The following is a 26,035-nucleotide window of genomic DNA, read 5'->3' on the forward strand; positions in this document are numbered from 1 at the left end:
AGGGTCTAGGCCCGAAACGTCAGCTTTCCTGCTCCTCTGATGCTGCTTGGCCTGCTGTGTTCATCCAGCTCGGCACCTTGTTATCTCAGATTCTCCGGCATCTGCAGTTCCTACTATCTCTGACTCTTAACTGCCGTCTGGGCAATTAGGGATGGACAATAAATGTTGATCCAGCCAGCAACGCCCTGATGCTGTGAATAAATAAAATATAACTAACCACCACTGGTAAAAATAGCTGCAGACTATTCAATATTTACGTGCAAAGCCTATTAAGAGCAATGCAAATCATCAAAGGTGAGCAGAAGGTACAGAGAGCAGGAAGGGACAAAATCAAAGTGGAGTTGGAGAGGGTCATAAAGCACTGTATCTCCCACAGTGCCCACCCTTCCCCTCTCTAAGGACATCGAGAGCATTGATGGACATTATGTGCTCCCTCTCAAAGGACAACTGGGCTCAAATCTAACTGTGGAAGAGGGAACAGTTGGCATTTCTAGATAGTAAGAGCTGCCAATGCTGGAGTCAGAGATAACACAGTGTGGAGCTGGAAGAATACAGCAGAAATTTCTGAAGAAGGGTCCCGACCTGAAACGTCATCTTTCCTGCTGCTCTGATGCTGCCTGGCCTGCGGCGTTCCTCCAGCTCCACACTGTGTTATTAGTTGGCATTTATAGCTAGTTTCTGAGCTTTTGAGCAGTTCCTGAATCCAGGTGCTTGGTGCAGCAGCAGGACAGTCCTTTATCGGCTAAGGAAAGACAGTTGTCAGACATAGGATCACATAGCACAGGAGGAGGTCATTCCTTTCCACAAATATATCCTTTTGAAAGTTACCTCTGGATCCAATTTCCCTGCGCCTTTTACTCCATGTCACTTTGTAACAACTCGCTCGGATTTACATACATTTGGGGAGGCAAGGACTGATTAAGGATAGTCAGCATAGTTTTGTGCAATGGAAATGGTAGTGTCTCACAAACTTGACAGAGATTTTTGAGGAAGTAACCAAAAAGATTGATGAAGCCAGTGGTAGATTTTGTTCACACAGACATTAATAAAGCCTTTGACAAGGGTCCACATGGTAGATTAACTAGGAAAATTGGACCACATGAGATTCAGGGAGAGCTTGCCAATTACATACAAAAGTGGCTTGATGGCAGGATACAGAGGGTAACGATGGAGGGTTGTTTCTCTAGCTGAAGTCTGTGACCACTGGTGTTCCACAGGGATCAAAACTGGCTCCACTTTTGTTTGTCATCTATACAAATGAGTTGGATGATAATTTAGGAGGCATTGTCAGTAAGTTTGCAGGTGACACCAAAATTCGTGGTATAGTGGACAGTGAAGAAGGTTATCTAAGATTACGAAGAGATCTTGATCAGTTGGGTCAATGGGCTGAGGAGTGGTACATGGAATTTAATTTGGATAAATGTGAGGTATTGCATTTTGGTAAAACAAACAAGGGCAGGAGTTACATACAATTAATGGTAGGACCCTGGATAGTGTTGTAGAACAGAAAGACCAGGAGTTCAGGTACTTAATTCTTTGAAATTTTTGTCACAGATAGACAGACAGGGTGGTTAAGAAGGTATTTAGCATGCTTGCCTTCATTCTTCAGACCTTTAAGTGTACGAGTTGGGACGTCATGTTGAGGTTGTACAGGACGTTGGTGAGGCCTCTTCTAGAGTACTGTGCATCGTTCTGGTTGCCTTGTTATAGGAAGGATATTATTAAATTGGAGAGAGTTCAGAGAAGAATTACCTAATGTTGCCGGGAATGGACAGTTTGAGTTATAAAGATCAGCCCCCGATCAACACATTCAAGGGGACTAATGTATGCATGAGAACTTATGGATGAGAGATAGCGGTGGAGTGATAATAGCATTGGCTTCAGTAAGCTAGCAGTCTGCGTCAATGTTCTGAAGACATAGGTTCAAATCTCAACATGTAAGTTAGGACTTAACTAATGAATCTGAAACATAAGGGGTGTTTTTACAATGCAGTGGTAGTAAACCCTACCTGCACCAGACGTGTGTAATGACACCTGTGTACAAGTTGATTAGGAAAGTACATAAATCTGGAATATAAGGTTTGTTTCAGTCATAGCTATCATCAATTATCATTTTAAAATCCATCTGGTTGGCTAGTATTAGTTTCTTCACTGAAGGAGATCTGCCATCCTTATGTAATCTGGCCTTCAGGTGAGTGCAATGTGGTTGAATGGGAAAGCTACAAGACCATTTAGGGATGGTAACAATTGTTGGCCTTGCCAATGATGTTCACATCCCATGGAAAGAATCAATAAAAAAGACAGAAGAAAAATCAGGCATGGAGGTTGTTGCACAATCAGTGCTTTCTCGGTTTATGTTTCTCAAGGGCTCACGTGGTTATCTGAGGATGAGGATAGTCAGCCTCTTGGTCTCTCAGAAAAATCACTTGTATTAAACAACGTACAGGTTACTACATCTCTGTACCTATTGGCATGTTGCAATTGGAGTGTAGGTCCTTACAGAGACTGTTAGCAGCACTTGGTTTTAGGCTGAGACTCCTTCGCAATCCTTAATTACTTTCCTCACCAGACCTTATTGTGTAATTTCAGTCGATGGTGTTTATGGCATTGAGTCACTCTTAACCCTTTCAGGCCCAGAGGTAAGGAAGGGGTGGGGGCTGTTCTTGGCTTCACTTTGTAAGATGGGACCTCACTTTACTCTGTGTAAGTTAAGAAAATTTCTAATTCTTTGGTGTTAGGTTAAAACTGCTCAGACTTTTCCCAAAGGGCACTAAAACAGAAAAAGGCTGCAAGAGAAAGGAAGTAACATCACCTGGAAAAACGAGTTGCAGAAAACAGAATTTGGAGGCTCACGTTGAGGTGCCACTGCATGAGGTGGATGTGAAATTGCCTTCATGATATTTTAGAACACGCTTTCTCCTGGAGCATGTATGGACAGGTTTCCAGGCAGGAGGTGACGCTCTGGAGTTAATGTTGTTTAGAATCTCCATGTAACCTAGCAGCAGATGAAAGTGGCAGAACTGAAAGAGGCTGCCAAATCAGGGCTGGAGAAACAGACTTGACTTTTCACAACCATAAGATATCTCAAAGCCTTTTACAATGAAGAGAGTACTTTTTCAGATGTATTCACTATAACAACGTAGGAAGCTACAGTAACAGAACCATTTGCCCGCTAGCACCAGTCGTAACCTGCCAACCTGTTCCATATTTAACTCTAGCCTGTGTCAAGTTGTCACATGATATGATCCACTGCTTATAATGCACATCCACAGGTATATGTTGAAACTGTACCTTACAACAGCACTCTTGACCTCACCTTTCTTTAACTTTCATGTTACCGATGGTAGGTGTGCCCAGAACCAGGGGTAACAGTCTGAGGATTCGGGGTAGACCATTTAGGATGGAGATGAGGAGATATTTCTTCACCCAAACTGTGGCGAGCCTGTGGAATTCATTACCGCAGGAAGTAGCTGATGCCAAAACAATGAATGTATTCAAGAGGCAGCTAGATATAACACGTGGGGCAAATGGGGTCAAAAGTTATGGGGAGAAAGCAGGATTAGGCTTTTGGAGTTGGACGATCAGCCATGATCATAAAGAATGGCGGAGCAGGCTTGAAGGGCCGAATGGCCTCCTCCTGCTCCTATCTTTTATGTTTCTATGTTTCACACTTCACCTGATGAAGGAGATGCGCTCTGAAAGCTTGTGATTTCAAATAAACCTGTTGGACTATAGCCTGGTGTTGAATGGGAAAGCTGCCACTGCAGTACATACCGCAGTTACTTTCCAGTGCCCCAGCCTTACTGCAGATCAGTGCAGCAATGACAATGAGGAGACCCTGGCTGAAACTGAAACTCCAATAACCCACAGGAGCACATTGCTCCTCTATATCTCACCTTCAAGCAAGAATGTGGGACAGTGTGTTGCAATTCCTCCTTGCAATTTTATTTGAATAAAAGTTTACACCATCGCCAACTCAAACGCCTTTCCATCCCTCACTTGGCTTGTATCGAGCACTGCTGAAACATTTTTTGAGAACTTTTAAATTTCTTTTCATGAGATGTGGCAAGTATGAGTGAACATCCCTAATTATCACTGATCATTGTTGTCAGAGCCTTTGCAGAGAGCAGTGACGAGACAAACTCATTGCTGTGGGTCCAGAGTCACATGTAGGCCAGACCAGGTGAGGATGGCAGATATTTCCTTAAGGGCGCTAATGAACCAGATGGGTCTTTATGACAACTAAGAATCGCACCATTATTCAGTCAAGCATTAAATTTCATATTTATTCTTAATTAATTGCAAAAATTGAATTTAAATGGCATGATCAAAGTGGTCGGATTTGAACATATGTCCCTAGGGCATTAGGTCTGGTTTCTGGATTACTAGCCCAATGATATGACTGCTACACCAAGATCTCCCCCATGTGACATTAATTTGTTGCAAATTGAAGCCACATTAGAACCTTTTGAAAGTAGGAGTGCCACGGGCAATCCTGCATTGCTAATTTGGTTCTAATAAGGTAGTGATGGATTGAAATGTCACTGGGCACTATCTGCTATACTGGGTCACAGCACTCACTGCTTGTTTTAAAGTGGAAATTGCCCATCACTGATTCATTTATTTCACACATATACTAATTTATTTCTAATATCATCCTGTGCGTCACAACTAGCCAGAAACTGAACTGGACTAGCTACATAAATACTGCAGCTACAATAGCAAGTCAGAGGCTAGGAACTCTGCATCTCTTGACTCTCCAAAGCCTGTCCCCATCATCTATAAGGCACAAGTCAGGATTGGGATGGAATACTCCTCACTTGCCTAGATGGGTACAGTTCCAACAACACTCAACAGCTCGACATTCAGGGCAAAGCAGCCCGCTTGACTGGTACCACATCCCCATTATCCACATTTACTCCTTTCATTGGCTGCCCACATTGGCAGCAGTGTGTGTCATCTACAAGATGCAATGAGCAACTCAACAAAGCTCCTTAGACAGTGTCAAGACCAGAGATCATAGCCTAAGATCACCTTTGGAGTTAGTCAGAAGACACACGACACCAGTGTGTATGTTTTGTGTGTGTGTGTGTGTGCGCGCGCGAGTGCATGCGGTGTATGTGTGTGAGTATGATCTGTGTGTGAGTGTGATCTGTGTGTGGGTGTGTGTGTGTGGAGTACTAGAGGCTGTAAAATGCTGAAGTGGTAAATGAGGTTTGATCCCTGAACTTGCATCCAGCTACATTGGAACACTGCAGCACGGTCCTGACAGAAATGTCAGCATTGGAGCAACATACTTTGGAAACGGCAATCAAATGGTTTTGTTACTATCCTGACACCACTGTTGTTGCAAAATCCTAGAACTCATTCCCTAACTGTGGATATCCCTAATCCTATGGACTGCAGTGATTCACATGGTCAGCTCACTACCATCTTCTCATGGGCAACTAGGGATGGGCAATAAATGCTGAGGCAGGCAATGATGCCCATATCTCATGAATGAATGTAGAGAAATGGTTCGGTGAACACAGTCAGCTTCAAGACCCCCAACTCCCTGACCTCAATAGCTCAGAATTAAACTCCTTAACCAAACGAAATATAAAATATCCTGACTGTGGAAGATTAAGGTAAATCTTGTTCCTCGTTTTAAAAAAAGCTTCACAGTTAATTGTGGAACCACGCTTTAATTCAGAAAAATAATCTTGAAACAAATCCTGACAGTCTTCCAATAAATCCCAGGAGGACAAAGGTCCATAGGTGGGTTGGAGCAATGAATGCTATTGTTAAGAGGTACTTGTATGGGCTAAGGAGTTTTTTTAAAAAATTGCATTATCAACAGCAGTTGAACTATTCGACAATACACTGATTCCTAGAAGCGAATGATAATAGCCAAACTCTGAAATCGATACTGAAGCTAAAGGAGTCCTTTTCCAGTCTGCAATGTTACTGAATAAAGATTAATCACTCTTGTGGTTCCTTTAAAAGTAAAGAGGCACTGTCAGTGGAATACTGCACAGGACGTGCTTTCTGTCTGGTCTGTACATACACAATGATGGCAGTCATGTAACAAATATAGGGTGAGCACATTTGGGCTTTCCTCAACTCTGAACAGATTTCAACAGGTTTCCTTCAGTATACACCCTTGTTAGACTGTCTGGCTGTTTTACAACTGCTGTCCTTAAAACCCCTCCCTTTATGGATGTCAATGAACAGAATCTTATGGGAGCCTCCAGACCGTGAGATTTTTTTTTGGGGGGGATCATGTGGGTGAGACCATGGGCCTCCTTCATGATGGGAGGAGGGTCCTGTCTGACAGAGGACACCTTCTGCAGGATGCTAGCGGGTGCCATGGCAACAAGAACCACATGTGCAAGATACATCTGTCTCCATGAAAAGGCTGTAAGAGCATGTCTTCTACCCAGGGAAAGCTGATCCAATGCCATAAGCATCTACGTTCTGCTCGCAAAAAAGACCCTGAGCTTCCAGTAGCCTGCCACTTTAACGCACCACCCTATTCCCTGGCCAACATCTCTGTCTCTGGCTTGCTGCAGTGTTCCAGTAAAGCTCTGCACAAGCTGGAGGAACAACACCTCATTTTCTGCTTGGGGACCCTGCAGCCCTCTGGACTCAATATTGAGTTCAATAACTTTAAGGCCTAAACTCTACCATGTCTTAGCCCCCTACCCCACACACCAGGCCTTGTTATCACATAACCTGTCATTACTCACTACCTATTGTTAGCCACTAACGGTCTCCATTAACAGATATTCACCCTCCTAGCCAGATCGTTATCAATTCCTTTGTCTGTCCAACTGTTCTTCTCTCTCTTTGGGCCTATCGTTTACTCATTATCCCCTCCCCCCACCCTATCTTTTGCATATAAACTGACCTAGCTACCATCAGTTCTAAGGAAGGGTCACCAGACCCAAAACATTAATTCTGATTTCTCTTCACAGGTGCTGCCTGGCCTGCTGTGTTCTTCCACCCCCATACTGTGTTATCTCTGACTCCAGCATCTGCAGTTCTTGCTATCTCTGGGAAGCTTAAGGGGTTTGACAGGGTAAATGCTGAGAAGTGGTTTCCCCTCAGTGGGGAGTCGAGGACCAGACTGCACAGTCTGAGAACAAAGAAGTGCAAATTTAAGACTGAGATGAGAAGAAATTTCTTCTTTCAGAGGGTTGTGAACTCCTTGTCACAGAGAGCTGTGGGGACAGAGTCCTTGTGCATATTTAGGGCTGAGATTTATTGACTCTTGATCAGTCGGGGAATCAAGAGTTACGAGAAAAGGGCAGGAAAGTAGATGTGAGGAACGTTGGATCAGCCCCGATCCTACTGAATGGCGGAGCGGGTTTGAGGGGCAGACTTTATGGTCTTATTTATAGCATAATATCTTAGCAAGAAGGTATTATCTGCTTCGATTGCTCCATCTAAGTCACCCAACTCTGCACCTGAAGGGGCAAAGAGAGGCTTGAAGTCTGACACAAGGATGTCTCTAAACGCTTTATAGTCAATGGAATACTCGTGAGGTGTACCCTCTTCTGTAATATATACAATAGCCCTCCCTGCCTTCCAATGATTAGTAATTGGTGTCTACACCCCTCTCAAGTGAATTTGGTAGAAAGCAGTTTTCTGTTGCGAATTTAATCATGGACTCTGGGGGTGGGTGGATGGTATTGGAAGCATCAACCATAAACCCCGAATCCCATTCTTCCTCCCTGTGATCAAAGGGGTACATGTCCTGTTTTAAAGACAAAAAGTTGCTGGAGAACCTCAGCAGGTCTGGCAGCATCTTCACGGAGAGACAGAGAAAAACAGAACTGATGTGTCGAGTGTAAAATATGTCTCCCCTGCCTTGGGAACTCCCCATGAAGATTTATGTTGTGTCTTATTTTATACTGTCGACAGAGGCGAAAGGTGCTAGCTGAGTACAACATGTTGTTGTTACTCGCCACAATTTGGAGAAGTTTGGTTGCTTTTCCCCAGTCCCTAGCTGACCACCAATCATATAACCCCCACGCCTATCATCGCTGCCATATTTAACAAAGAATTCCGACTTCAGCACCGACTGATCTCAGGGTCAGACAGGATGAACAGAATGTCTCACACAGGTCCAGTTCATTCACCTCTCCTGCGCTCAACTGGTTCTCAGTCCAGCAATTCCTCAGTTTTGAAATTCCCATAAAACTTTCCTTTGTCCAAAACTCTGGCCACAACTCCTCCCGTGGAGGGATTTTTACCTGACAAACATCTTTCAGGAGTTTCCTTACTGGAAGCTACATCAACACAACAGAGGCTCAGGTAGCTGTTCCGAGGGGTGTGCTCATGTCAAATGGACAGAGTGAGAAAGAAAAATCCATGGACAAACTGATTGGAATCAGGTCAGGCTGATTTTCAGAGGGCAACTCAACGATCATGGGCTAATACCTGCTCAGGATGGTGGCAACTGCATTGTATGAACTGCATCATTGTTCTTATGCTGTACACACACAAGGTGACCCACATAGCTAGCTCTGAGCCAAGCAATTCCCTTTTCTCCCAAGAGGTTTTAATGCTCCAAGTTCACCCAAAATGTTTGCGCCTCTCATTTATTCAAGGACATAATTTGTTGGAGGGTGGTGGAAGTTGTCCTGCATCAGTGGCAGTGTCAGTGACCCGATGGTCTCTGAGAACAATGTGAGCTTGCTACGCAGAACTGGGATTATGTCTGCTCAGTTCTGTGAGGCTGTGGTGCTTCAAGAGGCCAAGAGACATAATACACTGAGATTCAAGTGATAAAGTGCATCCCAGCCTCAGAACAAAGACAGAGAGCTTTGTTACTTAATTGTATCCAGCCCTACATATGTCCTGACTCCAGGTCCCACCCCACAGAATTGCTGCAATACAGAAGGAAGCCATTAGGTCTATTATATTCATAATATCTCCGACTGTTTGTCTCACTTAGGGCCATTCTCCCAACTTCTCCCTATGCAGTCTTCATTTTCAATTTTGTTTTAGTTTTATTTATTCACGGGATGTGGGTGTCGCTGGCTAGGCAGCATTTATTGCCCATCCCTAATTGCCCAGAGGGCAGTTAAGAGTCAACCACATTGCTGTGGCTCTGGAGTCAAATGTAGGCCAGACCAGGCAAGGATGGCAGTTTCCTTCCCTAAAGGATATGAGTGAAACAGATGGATTTCTCCGACAACTTACAATGGATTAATTGTCATCATTCGACTCTTAATTCCTGATTTTTCTTCTTGGAATCAAATTTCACCATCTGCCATGGTGGGATTCAAACCCAGGGCCCCAGAATATTACCTGGGTCTCTGTATTAATAGTCTGGCAATAATACCGCTTGGCTATTCATCTAACATCTAAATAGCCATCCAGTCCTCTTCTTTCTGAAGACTTCTGAAGAAGGGTCCCGAGCCAAAACATCAACTTTCCTGCTCCTCTGATGCTGCCTGGCCTGCTGTGTTCCTCCAGCTCCACACTGTTATCTCTGACTCCAGCAACTGCAGTTCCTACTATCTCCGAGTGAGTAAAAACCCACTGCGAAGCCTCTTCTAGGGATGCATTTCTGAAGAAGGGTCCCGACCCGAAATGTCAGCTTTCCTGCTCCTCTGATGTTGCCTGGCCTGCTGTGTTCCTCCAGCTCCACACTGTGTTATCTCTAATTCTCTTTTGAATGTTTTGATTCAACTTGCCTCTGTCACACTCTCAGGCAGCACTTCCAGGCCCCAGCAATTGGTGACAAAAGAGTTTTGTTCCCATCCCCTTTGCTTCCTATACTTCAATCTGTGCCTGCTCATCTTCATTCCTCATTCTGTTCATAAGTAAGAACATTTCTCCCTATGTGCTTTCTCTGCACATCTTAATACTTCTTTCAGGTCTCCCACCTTCTCTTCTTTCAGAAAAACAATCCCAGTCTTTCCAATCAATCTTCAAAACTAAAGTTTCTTAACCTGAACAGAAAACAAGAGTAAATCATTCGGTCCTTCCAGCCTACTCTGCCATTCAATAAGATTTCAACCTCAGCTGTACATTCCTGCATATCACTGAGAATCTTCCATCTCCCTAGGTAATGAAGAAGTCAAGAAAGCACACCAACGTCTCTACTTCCTCAGGAGGCTAAGGAAATTCGGCATGTCCACAATGAGTTTGACCAATTTTTATAGATGCACCGTAGAAAGCATCCTATCAGATGCCTTACAACTTGGTATGGCAACTGCTCTGCTGGAGATCGCAACAAAGTAGAGAGAGTTGTGAACACAGCCCAGTCCATCACACAAACCAGCCTTCCATTCATTGACTCCATCTACACTTACCGCTGTCTTGGGAAAGTAGCCAACATCATCAAAGAGACCACCCAACCTGGTCATACTCTCTTCAGGCAGAAGATACAAAAATTTGAAAACACATACCAACAGATTCAAGAACAGCTTCTTCCCCACTTTTATCAGACTTATGAATAAACCTCTAATATATTGGAGTTGATCTTTCTCTACATTTTCTCTGCAGCTGTAACATTTTATTCTGCATTCTGTTCTTTTACCCTGATGTACTTATGTAAGTAATGATTTGTCTGGATAGCGTGCAAAACAATACTTTTCACTGTATCGAGATACAAGTGACAATAATAAATCAAATCAAATCAAGAATCTATCTCCCTCTGCCTTAGAAATATTTAAAAATTCTGCACCCACTGGCTTTTTGAAGAAGGGAATTCCAAAGAAACACTACCATCTGGGAGAAATAAAATCCTCATCTCTGTTTTAAAAGGGGACCTGGTTACTCTTAAATTATGACTCCTAGTTCTAGATTTTCCTTCCAAGAATCAGAGAATCCATACAATGTGAAAGTAGGCCATTTAGCCCATTGAGTTCACACTGGATCTCGGAAGGGCATCCCACCCAGTCCCACCCCCCTTACCAATCCTTGTAGCTGCCATTTCCCATGGCTAACCCACCTAGCCTCTGCATCCCCGGACACTCTGGGCAATTTAAGCATGGCCGATCCACCCAACCTGCACATCTTTGGACTGTGGGAGGAAACCAGAGCACCCGGAGGAAACCCACACAGACACGGGGAGAATGTGCAAACATTCCTTTCCACATCTACCTGGTCCAGTCCCCTCAGGATCTTACTTTTTGCACCTTGGACTTTACGGAACTTCAGAAGATGTCACTGCTGGGACTCCAGCTGGTTCTAGAGCAGTCATGATGGAGGAGGCTGGAGGGCTGGTCAGTGAAGTTGTGGCCTTTTGGAGCCAATCAGGCAAGTCCAGGTGAGGAAGATGGCACTGGGGAGGGGAGTGGGTGGGGAGGCAAGGGGAGGGAATGCATCCATTATGACAGCGAAGGGTCGGAGATGCCTTTCAACAGAGACAGTTTTGATGTGACCCATCGGCCTCAAATCTTGGATCGGGGCTGGGTACAGAAGTGTTGGTCTTTCCTGAGGATCTTGCCTTTCCATCTGACCTTTCTGCTGTAGATAATAACACCAGTGGCAGCCCTTAGGTGATCATTAAACGTTTGCTAAGAGCCTCAATTAGCCTAAGGGGAGCTACTGTGCCTACCCCAAACCCTGCTAAAATGCTGGTGACGGCAGAAAGACAACAAGCTCTGTAAAAAGCTCCATCACTGAACTTAGTGAACATTTCACCCTCACGCATCACTGTATTAAAAACAAGACCTGAACTAGTCATTCAACATCTTGCTATCAGTTTGATTTTGTCATGTCTAAAATAACTGCTGTGCTCTCTGAGATAGCAAACATGACTGCATTTTAAACAGCGATTCAGCGAACATGATGTGTTTTAGGACATGGTCAGAAAGATGTGACGAGGAGTTGTAAAAGTGTTAATGCTTTCCTTCAGCATTTCAAAGGTATGGACCACGCCCCCTTTTGAACTCACGTTCCTCAGAGTAAGGTACGACGCTGACATACAACTACAACTTGTATTTATACAGCACCGACGGTGTAAGAAAATGCTTCACAGGAGTGTCACAAAGCAGAATTTGGCGCCACGTCACGGGATATTATGTCAGCCTGCCCAAGGTTGGATCAAAGCTGAGAAAGGAAATGGGAGCTTAGGCCTGAAGCAGCTGAAACAGTGCCGTGACTAAAACCAGTGATGCTGAAAAGGCCAGAACTGAAGGCGGGTAGAGATTACAGACAGTTATGGGGTTGGAGGTGATTACTGAGAGAGAGAGAGGAGCGATACTAAACATGGATTTGGAAACAAGAACGAGAATCTTTTTAAAAATCAAGATATCGGTTGTTGATTTTTTATACTCATTCATGAGATAAGGACTAGGCAGCATTTATTGCCCATCCTTAATTGCCCAGAGGACTGTTAAGGGTCAACAACATTGCTGTGGGCCTGGAGTCACATGTAGGCCACAGCAGGTAAGAATGGCAGTTTCCTTCTCTGAAGGACATTAGTGAAAACAGATGGGACTTTCCCGACATTCAACAATGGTCATTAATTCCAGAGTTTTACGTTGAATTCAAATTCCACTATCTGCCGTGGTGGGATTTGAACCCGGATCCCCAAAACATTAGCTGGGTCTCTGGATTAACAATCCAGCAATAACATTACTAGGCCACCATCTGCACTGGCATGTGAAACAATAGACCAGTATAAATCAGCGTCCGAAGCAGAGAAGGGGCTCTCCTTTCATTACATTCCCCATGATATGGACAAAGTTTTATGCCATTGTAGCACTGGGTTTTTGTACAAAGGGATCTCCATTCCTCTACAGTCTAATTGCTCATTTGAGGGAGTTGCAGCCTTACCAGGACTGACCATTCCTCAGTTCTAGGTGAGAAAGTTCCAGCAAAAAAGCCTTTCTCTTTGAAGTCTTCTGAAGCTTGATGACAAAACTGTACAGGAGTAATTCTAGCCAGATACAGATAGACAGATAGTGAGCAGGAGAGTTATCCCCAGGGATCTGAGCAATAGGTATCCTTCAATCGACATCTGGTCCTTACCATGTTGCTGTTGAGGAAGCTTGCTGTGTATAAACTGGCCTGATTCTGACATTGCATCAGTGACTACACTTCCAAAGTACCTCATTGGCTATAAAATGCCTGGAGATATCCTGAGGTTCAGAAAGCTACTATAGAAATGTAAGTCGAGATAATTTGTGAGGTGAGCTGGTAGATCTGTACACTGATCCTGCATGTTACATTTTTGAAGGACCATACAGCTAATCATAAAATATATGAATTAGGAGCAGGAACGGGACATTCAGTCACCCTCTGAGAGAAGAAATTCCTCCTCATCCCCATCTTTAATGGTAGACCCTGTATCTTGACAAAGAACTTCATGTTTCTCCATGAGGGGAAGCATTCTCTCTGCTCCCACCCTGTCAAGTCTCCTCAGGAGCTTAAATGTTCAATAAGACCATACAAGCCCAATCTGTTCAACTCTTCCTCGTCAGACAACATCTTCATTCCTGGAACGGAAACAGAAACTGCTGGTGGAATTCAGTAGTACCTGTGGAGAAGAAGGGTCACTGGACCTGAAGCAGTAATTCAGCTTTCTCTCCACAAATGCTGCCAGACTTGCTGAGTTTCTCCAGCAGTTTCTGTTTTTGTTTCAGATTTCTAACACCCGCAGTTCTTTATTTCATCATCATTCCTGGGATCAGTCTAGCGAGCCTTGCTGAACTGTTTCCAAAGCATGTGTATCCTTCTTTAAATAAGGGAACCACACCCTGTTAAATTGGCAGCCGAAGAAAATGAGAGATGCATGAATGCTAATATCTGACTGAAACATTTAAGGATCACTCATCATTCACAGTTCTATTTAACAATGGCACTTGTGGATAGTCCGTTAGATATGTGATGGGAAAGTAAAGAGATCATGTAATATTTCAGCAAACTGGACAAATGCAAACTTGCAACTTCTTTATTGGATTATATATTAAATGATGCAACAGTGAATGATTTCACTAATTCCGGCAACAAAAGAACATATGAAAGGAGGCGTGCAAAGTCCATCATTTGTATACTTCACATCATCCTTAATGACAAGCTTCCCACACAATTTAAAGGCTTGATTTGTAGGTGTAAGTAGTTATGCTTAACTTTGTATTGCTGGAAGTTTCCAGGCAACTGTTGACTTAGTGAGGGAGGGGTGCTGGGGAGGTGACTTTTACACTAATGAGCAGCTCAGTCCAGTTTGGTTGTACTCGATTGTTCTCTTCCAACCTGGTGAGTACAGAAGACCCTGGGGGTTATGCAAGAAAAGCCACAAAGATTGTGCTGTGCGTAGTACCTTTTTTTGCACTTTTATTGCTCGACTGCACTAGAATTTGACATTTGGGGCTGCATGGTGGCTGAGTGGTTAGCACTGCTGCCTCTCAGTACCGGGGACCTGGGTCCGATTCCACCCTCAGGTGGCTGTGTGGAGTTTGCATGTTCTCCCCGTGTCGGTGTGGGATTCCTCCAGATGCTTCCGTTTCCTCCCACAGTCCAAAGTGTGCAGGTTAGCTGGATTCATCATGGTAAATTGCCCATAATGTCTAGGGATATGTAGGTTAGGTGGATTAGCCATGGGGTGACAGGGATAGAGTTTGATGCACTTTGGAGGATCTGTATGGACTTGATGGGCCAAATGATCTTCTGCACCGTAGGGATTCTATGATTCTAATTCATCCCATAATGTCCAGGGATGCATAGGTTATGTGGATTAGCCATGGTAAATATGGAGATAAGGTCTGGCTGGATCTTGGTGGGATGCTTTTCAGAGGTGCGGTACAGAATCGATGGGCCTAATGGCCTCTTGCTACACTGTAGGGATTCTGTGCTTTGATTAGCTACCTGTGGCACTAGGACATTGCGACTAAACACCCTGTCGAGGAGTTATACTTTTAGGAACAACAGAAGAGAGTAAGTGACAATTGGAGAGGTTTAGAGAGGAAATTGTAGAGCTTAGAGTCTAGGTAGTTGAAGGTATGGCACCCAATGCTGGGCTGATGCTCAAGAGGCTAGACTTGGACGAACATTCAGATCCTGGAATGTTCTAGCACAGTATATGGACATTGGGAGCAGGGAGGCCATGGCAGGATTTGACAGCAAGAGAAAAGAATTTTAACTGGAGGCTTTGTTAGTCTGGAAGCCAGCGTAGATCAGTAATGGGACTTGATGTGATAGGATACAGTCAGCGGCTCATGTTAATGAAGGTTGGAAAGTGGGACGCTGACAAGGACAGTGTTGGAGTAGCTGGGCTGAGAGGTAACAAAGAAATGGAAGGGACTCTCAGAGGCAGATGAACTATGGATGGAGATTCGATATCTTGGTGGCGGAGAGGATATGCATAGTAAATTCATACAGCCTCAAACAGTTGTATAAGTGACTGGAAATGATACCCTGCTACCTCCCTCTCTCTCCCAAGCTCCATCTCCAAATACAATCTTCACCTTTCCTTGTCCTTTGTTTTCAGAGTCCACTTGTGTTTTGAGATAAGATACATTGCCTTATGAAGCCACAGAGGGATAGCAAGGTAAGTGGTGGGAGGGGGATAGTCTCGGGTAAACATTTGAGAAAACAGAGCTTATTGTCCATGGCTAGCTGTCCAGAGAAGCTGCTGGTTGGCCAGATCAACAGGTTTGACCATTACAACGTAGCACACGAGTCACTGCAGTACCGTGACATGAGTAGGTCTGATCAGATTCACTGGAAGGACGTTAGAAGGACAGCAACCACCATTTATAAAGTTTCTTTGATGTGAAGGATGTCCCAAGGTGCTTCACGCGGGGATATCAAGTGGATTCCAAACAAAAAGCACCGATGGCTAACCCATTTGGATTTCTATCACAGAAGTGTGAAGTTCCTGGGACAGAATGAGGCTCTATAGTCAGCCAGAGACATTTAGAATTAGAACTGCCTGAGCTGGTAAACATGGATGCATTTAGTTTTCTCCTGGTAGGCACTGTCTGTTGGTTAGTGTCCGTATGGGTGTCTCGAGCTGACAGAGTAAACAACGCAATTTGCAATACATGATGAGAACAAGACTTCCTTTCCCCTCGCACATCCCCAGAATTATTAATTGCACACTGCGTCTTTGTGTGGGACCCTTTGGGTCACTGGTCCAGTATAATTACCCCGTTCAGGACCCTGCGCAAAGGATAACCACCCTCCTCAGATACGAGAGGGTAGCTGTACCATAAGAGCACGATAAAGAGCAGCAGATGTTGACCATTCGGCCCATCGAGCCTGCTCCACAATTTGGCAAGAGCACAGCCAACCATAGCCTCAACTTCGTGTTCCTTCCTCTTCCCCTTCCCAGACAGAAGATTGTCTAACCTTGAACAGATCCAATGAGAAAACGTCCACTGCTGTTTGGGGAGAAGAATTCCAAAACCATGAAGGACCCTCCCATGAGAAGAAATTCCTCCCCATTTCTGTCTTTAGTGGAAGACCACTTATCCTTAAACTGTTCCCGAGTTCCGACTCCCCATGACAGGAAGCACCATTCTTGCATTTATCTTGTCAAGCGTCCTCAGGCTTGTCCATATTTCAGTAAGATTGCCTCACATTTTTCTAAATTCCAATAAGTATCGGTCCAACACGCTCATGGACCAATACCATAAAATGGAATTCCTGAGGGAACAGAGAGGGGGAAACCGGAAGGGATAAAATTTTAGATGTTAAAACACACCGTTCAGAGTGAATTAACTTTAAGGCACGATTCTGCTTTGGGGGTCTGAGAAAAGCAATTTTGTGTTCAACAATTTGGTGTTTGGCTGTGTGTGACTCTTTCCTGTTTCCTGTGGCTGGTTTGTTAAGCCTGTGGCTCTGGTTACAGAGAAAGCGAAACCACACGGCAGTAGACAGTGGAAAAGAACGAGAATAAACAATCCTGCTTAAACACGGAACTTGGTGTGTCTATCCCCGGCAAGCACAAACACAACTTGGCACAATCCCACTTTAGGCACCTCAGATACATAGCAACAAGATCTTTTGAAGGTGGTTACTGCCACTGTTGTAAGCTTAACAGTGATAGCCAGTCTAATTTACGTGTCACTACTGCGTGTTCGCTGTACAATGCAATTCACATTATGAATGCTCATTACTTATAATTGGTCTAATCTAAATAATATGTTGTTGCCCTTTTTGGTTACGTTATCTTTCTACGTGCCACAGTTGCTATGACTTCCTTTTATCCTGCTCTTCACAGCCATTTATCATTACTCTAACAACTGTGTTTGTACTTTGCATGTGAACACATTCGAAAGACATCATTTTAGTGTGGATTGGTTACAATAGTAATCACGTCTTGAGTATTATTTTATTATTAAGCCGTATGATGAAGTGAGTTAAATGCATCAGGCTAGGTCATAATATCTGTCTGGGAATTGTGAGTAAACCTGATTCATTTGTGCACATCTTAACATCTTTTCAGAGATCAAGTCTCCACCTTGCTGCTATAGCATGGTTTGAATTTCTATTTGTATTGCTGTCTGTGTTACCGTTCATTATTCGATTGTGGCACGGGTTTCAGTGCTATCCTTGGCGTGAGTTAGCGCTGTTGTGATGCAGTGCTGGAACGTTAAGAGCTAGGAGTAGGAGGAGGCCATTCAGCCCCTCGAGAGGCGCCCTGCCATTTAATAGTGCCTGATCTCATCTCGGCCTCAACACCACTTTCCTGCCCATTCTCTATAACCCTTCAACCCGTTAACTAATTAAAAATCTATCTTCCCCATGAGTAGTGTCCCTACCTCTGAGCCAGGAGGTCCAGGTTAAAGTCCCACCTGCTCCAGAGGTGTGCCATTCCTTGCCTGAAAAGGTTAATCAGAAGTAACTATTCTTGCAGCGAGATACATTCTTTGAAATCTATTCCTGAGTTAATAAGATGCAGGTTTCTTCCCTGCTGTGTGAAGACACTCGCAGGACTCAATAGGTCAAACTACTCTCAACTCCAATTACAACAGACCCCAGAACGCTCAGCAACAGTGGCGATTAGTCCTCATTAACCAGCAAGTGACACGAGGAGAGCATGATACTGCGTGGATGGCTGGGGTGGGAATTGCAATTCTTCAGCCTGTGGTGCTAGCAAAGACAGGCCATAATGCAGATTGTAATTTCTGCAAATTACCACACATTGGTGAGATTGGTCATCTCAGCAGGTACAGGAGGAGGAAACGAGAAAATTGAAAGCCTAAGAGCTCCGAGACTTTCCACTTTGGGCACAATCAGCCAAACGGGGACAGATTGCACTGATTTACAGAAGATTTCTCTCCCTCTCCAACTTCTGTTCAAGCTCACCTTCACACCACTGAACGTAACTGTTTCCGTAAATTGCGGCAAACGGGCAACTTAATTATTTTCATAAACTCACATTAAAAATTTTCCCGCTTAGATGAAAGTGATGACTTCATAGAGTTTGCTTATTTTGGCTGAAAATCGGTTTATAGCTAAAATAATGATCTCTTTTATTCACAGTGGGTCCTCAGTAACGTGCAGTCTTTAGCAGCTGAGAATGGCTCAAAAGTTATATCGACAATTTATTGGTTGCACTGTTGTAGAGGGAAGGCCAGTTCCTTTGCATATCAATGATAAATTAAAGCATTTTGTGTACAAAATGATCAGAGGTATAGATAGAGTGGACAGCCAGAGACTTTTTCCTTGGGTGGAGGTAGCTATTACGAGGGGACATAGTTTTAAAGTGAGTGCAGGTAGATATAGAAGAGACGTCAGAAGTAGGTTCTTTACTCAGAGAGTAGTAGGGATGTTGAATGCATTGCCGGAGAGGGTAGTGGAGTCGGCCTCATTAGGGGCATTTAAGCGGCTATTAGATAGGCATATGGATGATCGTATAAGGTAGGGGTGGAGGTTAGATAGACCTTAGGTTTAGGGTAAAAGTTCGGCACAATATCGTGGGCCGAAGGGCCTGTACTGTGCTGTACTGTTCTATGTTCTATGTTCTATCCCTGTAAGTGTATTCGTGCCCACAAAATAGAATTTTGCAAAAATGCCTACAAGTAGATACATTTGTTCAAAGTGTGCTGCTCATGTGTAGCTGCACTACTGGGACATCAATAACACATTAATCAAATATCAGAGATGGTAGGAACGGCCAATGCTGGAAATTCCTGCTCCTCTGATGCTGCTTGGCCTGCTGTGTTCATCCAGCTCTACACCTTTTAATCAAATATCAATTGTGTTCACGATTCCTGGTTCGTGAGGATTCTTGCAGCTGAACCCCAGTGTTTTGCGTTTCATGGGGAAACTTGCCAGAAAGGGAGGGAGGGTTTTGCCCTGAGTTTGCCCCCTTTAAGGGCTGCAATTCTGCAGAGGGAACAATAATATCAGGATCGTCTGCACAATTTGCTTCTTGGATTCAAAACTCAACTGGAAAATGCTGGTCAGTAAAACAAAATAATCTCCACAAAGGTATGTGAATCATTTTATTGTCGCAGACCTTTCACGTGTTTGCATCAGATTCCCCTTTGTGCAATAGTCCATTTAACATAATTCCGTGCTGTATGTACATACAGGGTATATTAAATATTGCAGACTTATAACTACTTTTCTGTCTCCTAGGATATTAGATAGCTTTCAAAATGGTCCTGGCAACCCTAAGAATTTTTTTGACTGCTATCCATTCTGCTCATGAAATTTGGTCTTCACGAATTTTATCCTTATTCCAACTGACAGGGGATGGAGAACCGAAACAAAAAGCCTCACAGCTGAGGAAGGGACAAAGAAAGCACCAGATGACATTCAAAATGAATGGGACGTGACACAAAGAAATACAAAGGAAGGAGTGCGTGAAAGAGAGCAAGTAACTGGTGGCTACCGAGAGATGTCAACATCAGAGATGAAAGTCGCAAAATTGCATCTGAAGCCGCTGTCAGGAAACAAGACTTTTCAAAAGCAATGTCATACCGTCCCCGTAGATACAGCAGAAAAATACTGTCCTGGCTCTGTCATTTCTCAGGGTTTTTCTTTGAGAAACCCATAAGCAGGTTCCCCAGATGCAGATCACCTGAGGGTGAGAGAGAAGGTGGGAGGCTCTAAAAAGTGCGATCCTTGGGGCATACAGCAGAAATGTCCCCTCTAAAAATAAGAATAGTACTGCCAAATCTAGCCCCCCGCCCCCTCCACCGCAATAGTTGTCAAGAAAAATACGGGGGAAGTTTAAACAGACAAAGAAAGCTTCTGATAGTTACAAAAACAAAACTCAGAAGTCACACGACACCAAGTTATAGTCCAACAGGTTTATTTTAAATCACAAGCTTTCTGAGCACTGAAGAATTCACCTGATAAAGGAGCCGCACTGTGAAAGCTTCTGATTTCAAATAAATCTGTTGGGCTATAACCTGTGTCATGTGACTTCTGACCTCAGTCCAACACAGGCACCTCCATATCACAAAAAAAAACCTCAACATTACAGATAGCCTAAGAGAGAATGTAAAAAAAAAGAAATAAGGACATCAAAGAGAGGGATAAGCAAGATAAAGGAAAACCCAGTGAAGTTTTGCCAGTATGCAAAGAGCAAAAGGATAGTTCAGGAACAAGTGGGACCTATCAGAGTTGAAGAAGGGAACTTGTGTGAAGATGCAGAGGGTATGGAAAGAATTTTAAATGGCTTTTTGTTTCCACAAAGGAAAGGGATGATGTGGATACAGTAATCCAAGAGGAGTAGTGTGAAATATTGGACAAAATAACGAGAGAGGAAGTGTTAGAGTCATAGTGATGTACAGCATGGAAACAGACCCTTCGGTCCAACTCGTCCATGCCAACCAGATATCCAAATAAATCTAGTCCCATTTATCTCTCTAAACCCTTCATGTTCATATACCCACCCAGATGCATTTTAAATGTTGTAGTTGTATCAGCCTCCACCACTTCCTCTGCCAGCTCATTACAAACATGCACCACCTTCTGTGTGAAAAAGTCATGCCTTAAGTTTCTTTTATATCTTTCCCCTCTCATCTTAAACCTATGCCCTCTTGCTTTGGGCTCCCCTACCCTGGAGAAAAGACATTGGCTATTCACCCTATCCATTCCCCTCATGATTTTATAAACCTCTAAAAGGTCACTCCCTCAGCCTGCAATGCTCCAGGGAAAATAGAGGTACTGGAATCCCTGAAAGTAGATAAGTCTCCAGGGTCACTTGGATTGTTCCCTAGGATGTTGAAGGAGGTCAGGGGGGAAATAGCAGATGCTCTGAGGATTATCTTTTCAACCTTCATGAGACACAGGTGAAATACTGGAGGAATGCAAATGTAGTTCTGTTGTTTAAAAAGAGTACACAGGAAATGCCAAACAATTATCGGCCAGTTAGTCTTACTTCAATGGTGGGCAAATTGTTGGAATCAATCCTGAGAGATCAGATAAACTGTCACTGAGAAAAGCCTGGACTAGTCAGGGATAGTCAGCATGGCTTTGTTAAGGGAAGGTCTTTCTTTACAAAATTGATTGAATTCTTTGAAGAAGTCACAAGGAGGATCGATGACGGTAATGCAGTGGATATTGTCGACATGGATTTTAGTAAGGCATTTGACAAGGTCCCACATGGCCGACTGGTCAAAAAAGTAAAAACCCATGGACTACAGGGTAATGTGTCAAATTGGATCCAAAGTTGGCCCCAGTAACAGGAAACACAAGGTAATGGTCAATGGCTGCCCTTGTGAATGGAAAGCTGTTTCAAATGGAGTTCCTTAGGGTCAGTGTTGGGACCCCTGCTGTTTTATACATTAACAATTTGTATTTGAACGTAGGGGTACAAGTGAGAAAGTTGCAAATGACAGAAAAATTAGCTATGTAGTAGATAGTGTCGCGGATAGCTGTACCCTCCAAAATGATATAGATGGATTGGTGGAGTGGGCAGGAAAGAACCAGATGGAGTTCTGATAAGTGTGTTCTAGTGCATTTAGGGAGGTCAAACAGCAACAGGGAATACACAGTAAACAGAAATATACTGAGAGGGGTGAATGAAGTGAGAGATCTTGGCGTGCAAGTGAACAGGTCCCTAAAATTAACAGTACGGGTTGATAAAGTTGTAAATAAGGCATATGTTAACTTATAAATGGTATACACTGCTGTTATTAAACATGGGCATTTGAGGGAGTGGGTGTTTGTGGATGTGATGCATTTAAGAGGACTGCTTTTTCCTGGATGGTGTCAAGTTTCTTGAGTGTTTCTGGAGTTGCACCCAGTCAGATAAGTAGGGTCACATGTTGGCTCAGTGGTTAGCACAGCTGACTCACAGTACCAGGGACCTGAGTTTGAATTTACCCACAGGCGACTGCGTGGAGCTTGCGCATTCTCCCAGTGTTTACATGGATTTCTTTTGGATATTCTAGTTTCCTCCCACAGTCCAAAGATGTGCAGGTTAGGTGGATTGACCATGGGGAATACAGGGTTACAGGGATGGGTGGGACTTCAGAGGGTTGGTTTGGATTTAATGAGCCTGATTTGATTTATTGTCGTGTGTACCTAAGTGCAGTGAAAAGTTTTTGTTTGCAAGCAGTACAGGCAGATCATAGTAAGCAAGGTAAGAAAATAGGCAATGGCCTGCTTCCACACTATAGACTCTAATTGCAGGGGATTCAATCACACTCCTGAGTTGCCCTGGTGGTATTATCGCTGGACTATCAATCCAGAAACTCAGATAATGTTCTGGGGACCCAGGTTCAAATCCTCCCACGGCAGATGTTAGAATTTGAATTCAATAAATATCTGGAATTAGGAGTGCAAGGATGACCATGAAATAAACCCATGTTGGTCACTAATATCCTTTAGAGAAGGAAACTGCCATCCTTACTTGGTCTGGCCTGCATGTGACTCCCAGAGCCACAGCAATGTGGTTGACTCTTTACTGCCGTCTGGGCAATTAGGGATGGGCAATAAATGCTGCCTGGCCAGCAATGCCCCTCATCCCATGAATGAATAAATAAAAGTTGTGCCTCAGAGATGATGGGCAGGCTTTGGGGAGTCAGGAGGTGAGTTATTCGTATTCCTAGCCTCTATCCCGGAAATCCTGGCTGAGCAATCCCCGTGCAGGACTGAAAGGGGATTGTGGGTCTTTGAGGTGCCTTCTCTCAGGTGAAATGTTAAACCCAAGCTCCGTCACTCCACCAGCGCTGAAGAAAATTTGGCAAGTTTTCACTTTGTGACCTGTCCAATACTTATGCTTCAATCAACATCAGAAGAAAAAAAATTGATTATCTGATCATTATCCCAGTGATATTTGTGGGAGATTTCTCTGCAAAATTGGCCATCGCATTTCCTGCATTACTAAAGTGACTGCACCACAGAAGTATTTAATTAACTGCAAAGCACATCCCAAGGTCAAGAACTGTGTACAATTTTGTTCTCCTTACTTGAGAAAGGGTGTACTGGCAGTGGAGGGGGTGCAGAGGAGGTTCACCAGGTTGAATCTGGAGTTGACAGGGTTGGCTTTTGAGTAAAGACTGGGACTATATTCACTGGAATTTAGAAGAATGAGGGGTGATCTCATTGAAACAGGGTGAGCAAACAGGGTTAAGGAAAATCCCAAAGCCTTTTATTCATACATATGGAGCAAGGGGGTAACTAGAGAAAGGGTTGGCCCATTCAAGGACAAAGAAGGGAAGTTACGCGAGGAGTCGGAGAAAAAGAGAGAGATTCTGAATGAGTACTTTGCGTCAGTATTCACTGAGGAGAGGGACATGACGGATGTTGAGGTTAAGGATAGACGTTTGAATAATCCAGGTCAAGACGGCATAAGGAGGGGGGAAGTGTTGGGTATTCTAAAAGGCATTAGGGTGGACAAGTCCCCAGGTCCGGATGGGATCTATCCCAGGTTACTGAGGGAAGCGAGAGAGGAAATAGCTGGGGCCTTAACAGATATCTTTGCAGCATCGTTGAGCACGGGTGAGGTCCCGGAGGACTGGAGAATTGTTAATGTTTTCCCCTTGTTTAAGAAGGGTAGCAAGGATAATCCAGGTAATTATAGACCGGTGAGCCTGATGTCAGTGGTGGGGAAGCTGCTGGAGAAGATACTGAGGGATAGGATCTATTTATATTTGGAAGAAAATGGGCTTATTAGTGATAGGCAGCATGGTTTTGTGCAGGAAAGGTCATGTCTTACCAACTTGACAGAATTCTTTGAGGAAGTGACAAAGTTGACAGATGAGGGAAGGGCTGTAGATGTCATATACATGGACTTCAGTGAGGCATTTGATAAGGTTCCCCATGGTAGGCTGATGGAGAAAGTGAAGTCACATGGGGTCCAGGGTGTACTATATAGATGGATAGAGAACTGGCTGGGCAACAGGAAACAGAGAGTTGTAGTGGAAGGGAGTTTCTCAAAATGGAGAACTGAGACCAGTGAGATCCATGTTGGGACCACTGTTGTTTATGATATACATAAATGATCTGGAGGAAGGTATAGATGGTCTGATTAGCAAGTTTGCAGATGACACTAAGATTGGTGGAGTAGCAGATAGTGAACGGGACTGTCGGAGAATGCAGCAGAACATAGATAGATTGGAGAGTTGGGCGGAGAAATAGCAGATGGAGTTCAATCCAGGCAAATGCAAGGTGATGCATTTTGGAAAATCCAATTCAAGAGCGAACTATACAGTAAATGGAAAAGCCCTGGGGAAAATTGATGCACAGAGAAACCTGGGTGTTCAGGTCCATTGTACCCTGAAGGTGGCAACGCAGGTGGATAGAGTGGTCAAGAAGGCATATGGCATGCTTTCATTCATCGGACGGGGTATTGAGTACAAGAGTTGGCAGGTCATGTTACAGTTGTATAGGACTTTGGTTCGACCACATTTGGAATACTGCGTACAGTTCTGGTCGCCACATTATCAAAAGGATGTGGATGCTTTGGAGAGGGTGCAGAGGAGGTTCACCAGGATGTTGCCTAGTATGGAGGGCGCTAGCTATGAAGAGAGGTTGAGTAGATTAGGATTATTTACATTAGAAAGATGGAGGTTGAGGGGGGACCTGATTGAGGTCTACAAAACCATGAGAGGTATAGACAGGGTGGATAGCAAGAAGCTTTTTCCCAGAGTGGGGGACTCAGTTACTAGGGGTCACGATTTCAAGGTGAGAGGGGAAAAGTTTAAGGGAGATATGCGTGGAAAGTTCTTTATGCAGAGGGTGGTGGGTGCCTGGAACGCGTTCCCAGCGGAGGTGGTAGAGGCGGGCACAATAGCGTCATTTAAGATGTATCTAGACAGATACATGAATGGGCAGGGAGCAGAGGGATACAGATCCTTGGAAAATAGGCAACAGGTTTAGTTAGAGGATCTGGATCGGCGCAGGCTTGGAGGGCCGAAGGGCCTGTTCCTGTGCTGTAATTTTCTTTGTTCTGTTCTTTGTTCTTTGAAACATATAAAATTACAAAAGGAACAGATAAAATGGAGACAGGGAGATTGTTTCCTTGTTTCCACTGGGGCGGTTAAACTAGAATTAGGGAGCATTAGATGCATCATGCTGCAGATAAGGCGGAACAGATTTCATATTGAGTTGAGGAGGAACTTCTTCACCCAAAGGGTCATGAATCTGTGAAATTCCCTGCTGAGTGAAGCAGTTGAGGCTACCTCGTTGAATGTTTTTACAGTAAAGATTGATAGATTTTTGGACATTAAAGGAATGAAGGGTTACGGTGAGAGGGTGGGTAAGTGAAGCTGAGTCCACGGATAGATCAGCCACAATCTTATTGATTGGTGGAGCAGGTTTTATGGTCCGGTTGATCTACTCCTGCTCCTATTCTTATGTTCTTATGAAAGGTGCTGTATAATTAGAAGTCTGTCATTCTTTTTGTAGACTGGCATAGTTTTAACTGCAAAAAGTACTTCAATTATGGTCAACTGTCATTCAAGGAGGTGGGGGAGAGGAGTATTTGCACCACAGCCATGGTGGGAGTCAAACCCACATTCTCAGAGATTAAGCTGGACCTCTGGAGTTCAGTAATGTCAACACCACCCCACTTTGTGCAGTAGGGAGCAGGATAATCGATGGTGGATCGTCAATACACACATTCTTTCATATTGTATCAGAGTTTCCTCCAGGGGGCGGAAGGGAGAAAAGTGGAATG

General features: G+C 43.9%; 1 protein-coding gene across 1 annotated transcript in view; it reads right to left on the reverse strand.

The window, feature by feature from the left end:
• nrxn3a (neurexin 3a) overlaps positions 1-26,035 on the reverse strand; it is a 1,856,693-nt gene that overhangs the window by 637,468 nt on the left and 1,193,190 nt on the right. The window contains 1 exon segment of the mRNA XM_048600025.1: positions 23,481-23,503. Coding sequence (XP_048455982.1) covers positions 23,481-23,503 — 23 coding nt within the window.

The sequence above is a fragment of the Rhincodon typus genome, chromosome 8 (genome assembly GCF_021869965.1).
Source record: "Rhincodon typus isolate 14 chromosome 8, sRhiTyp1.1, whole genome shotgun sequence".
In the NCBI taxonomy this organism is placed as follows: Eukaryota; Metazoa; Chordata; class Chondrichthyes; order Orectolobiformes; family Rhincodontidae; genus Rhincodon; species Rhincodon typus.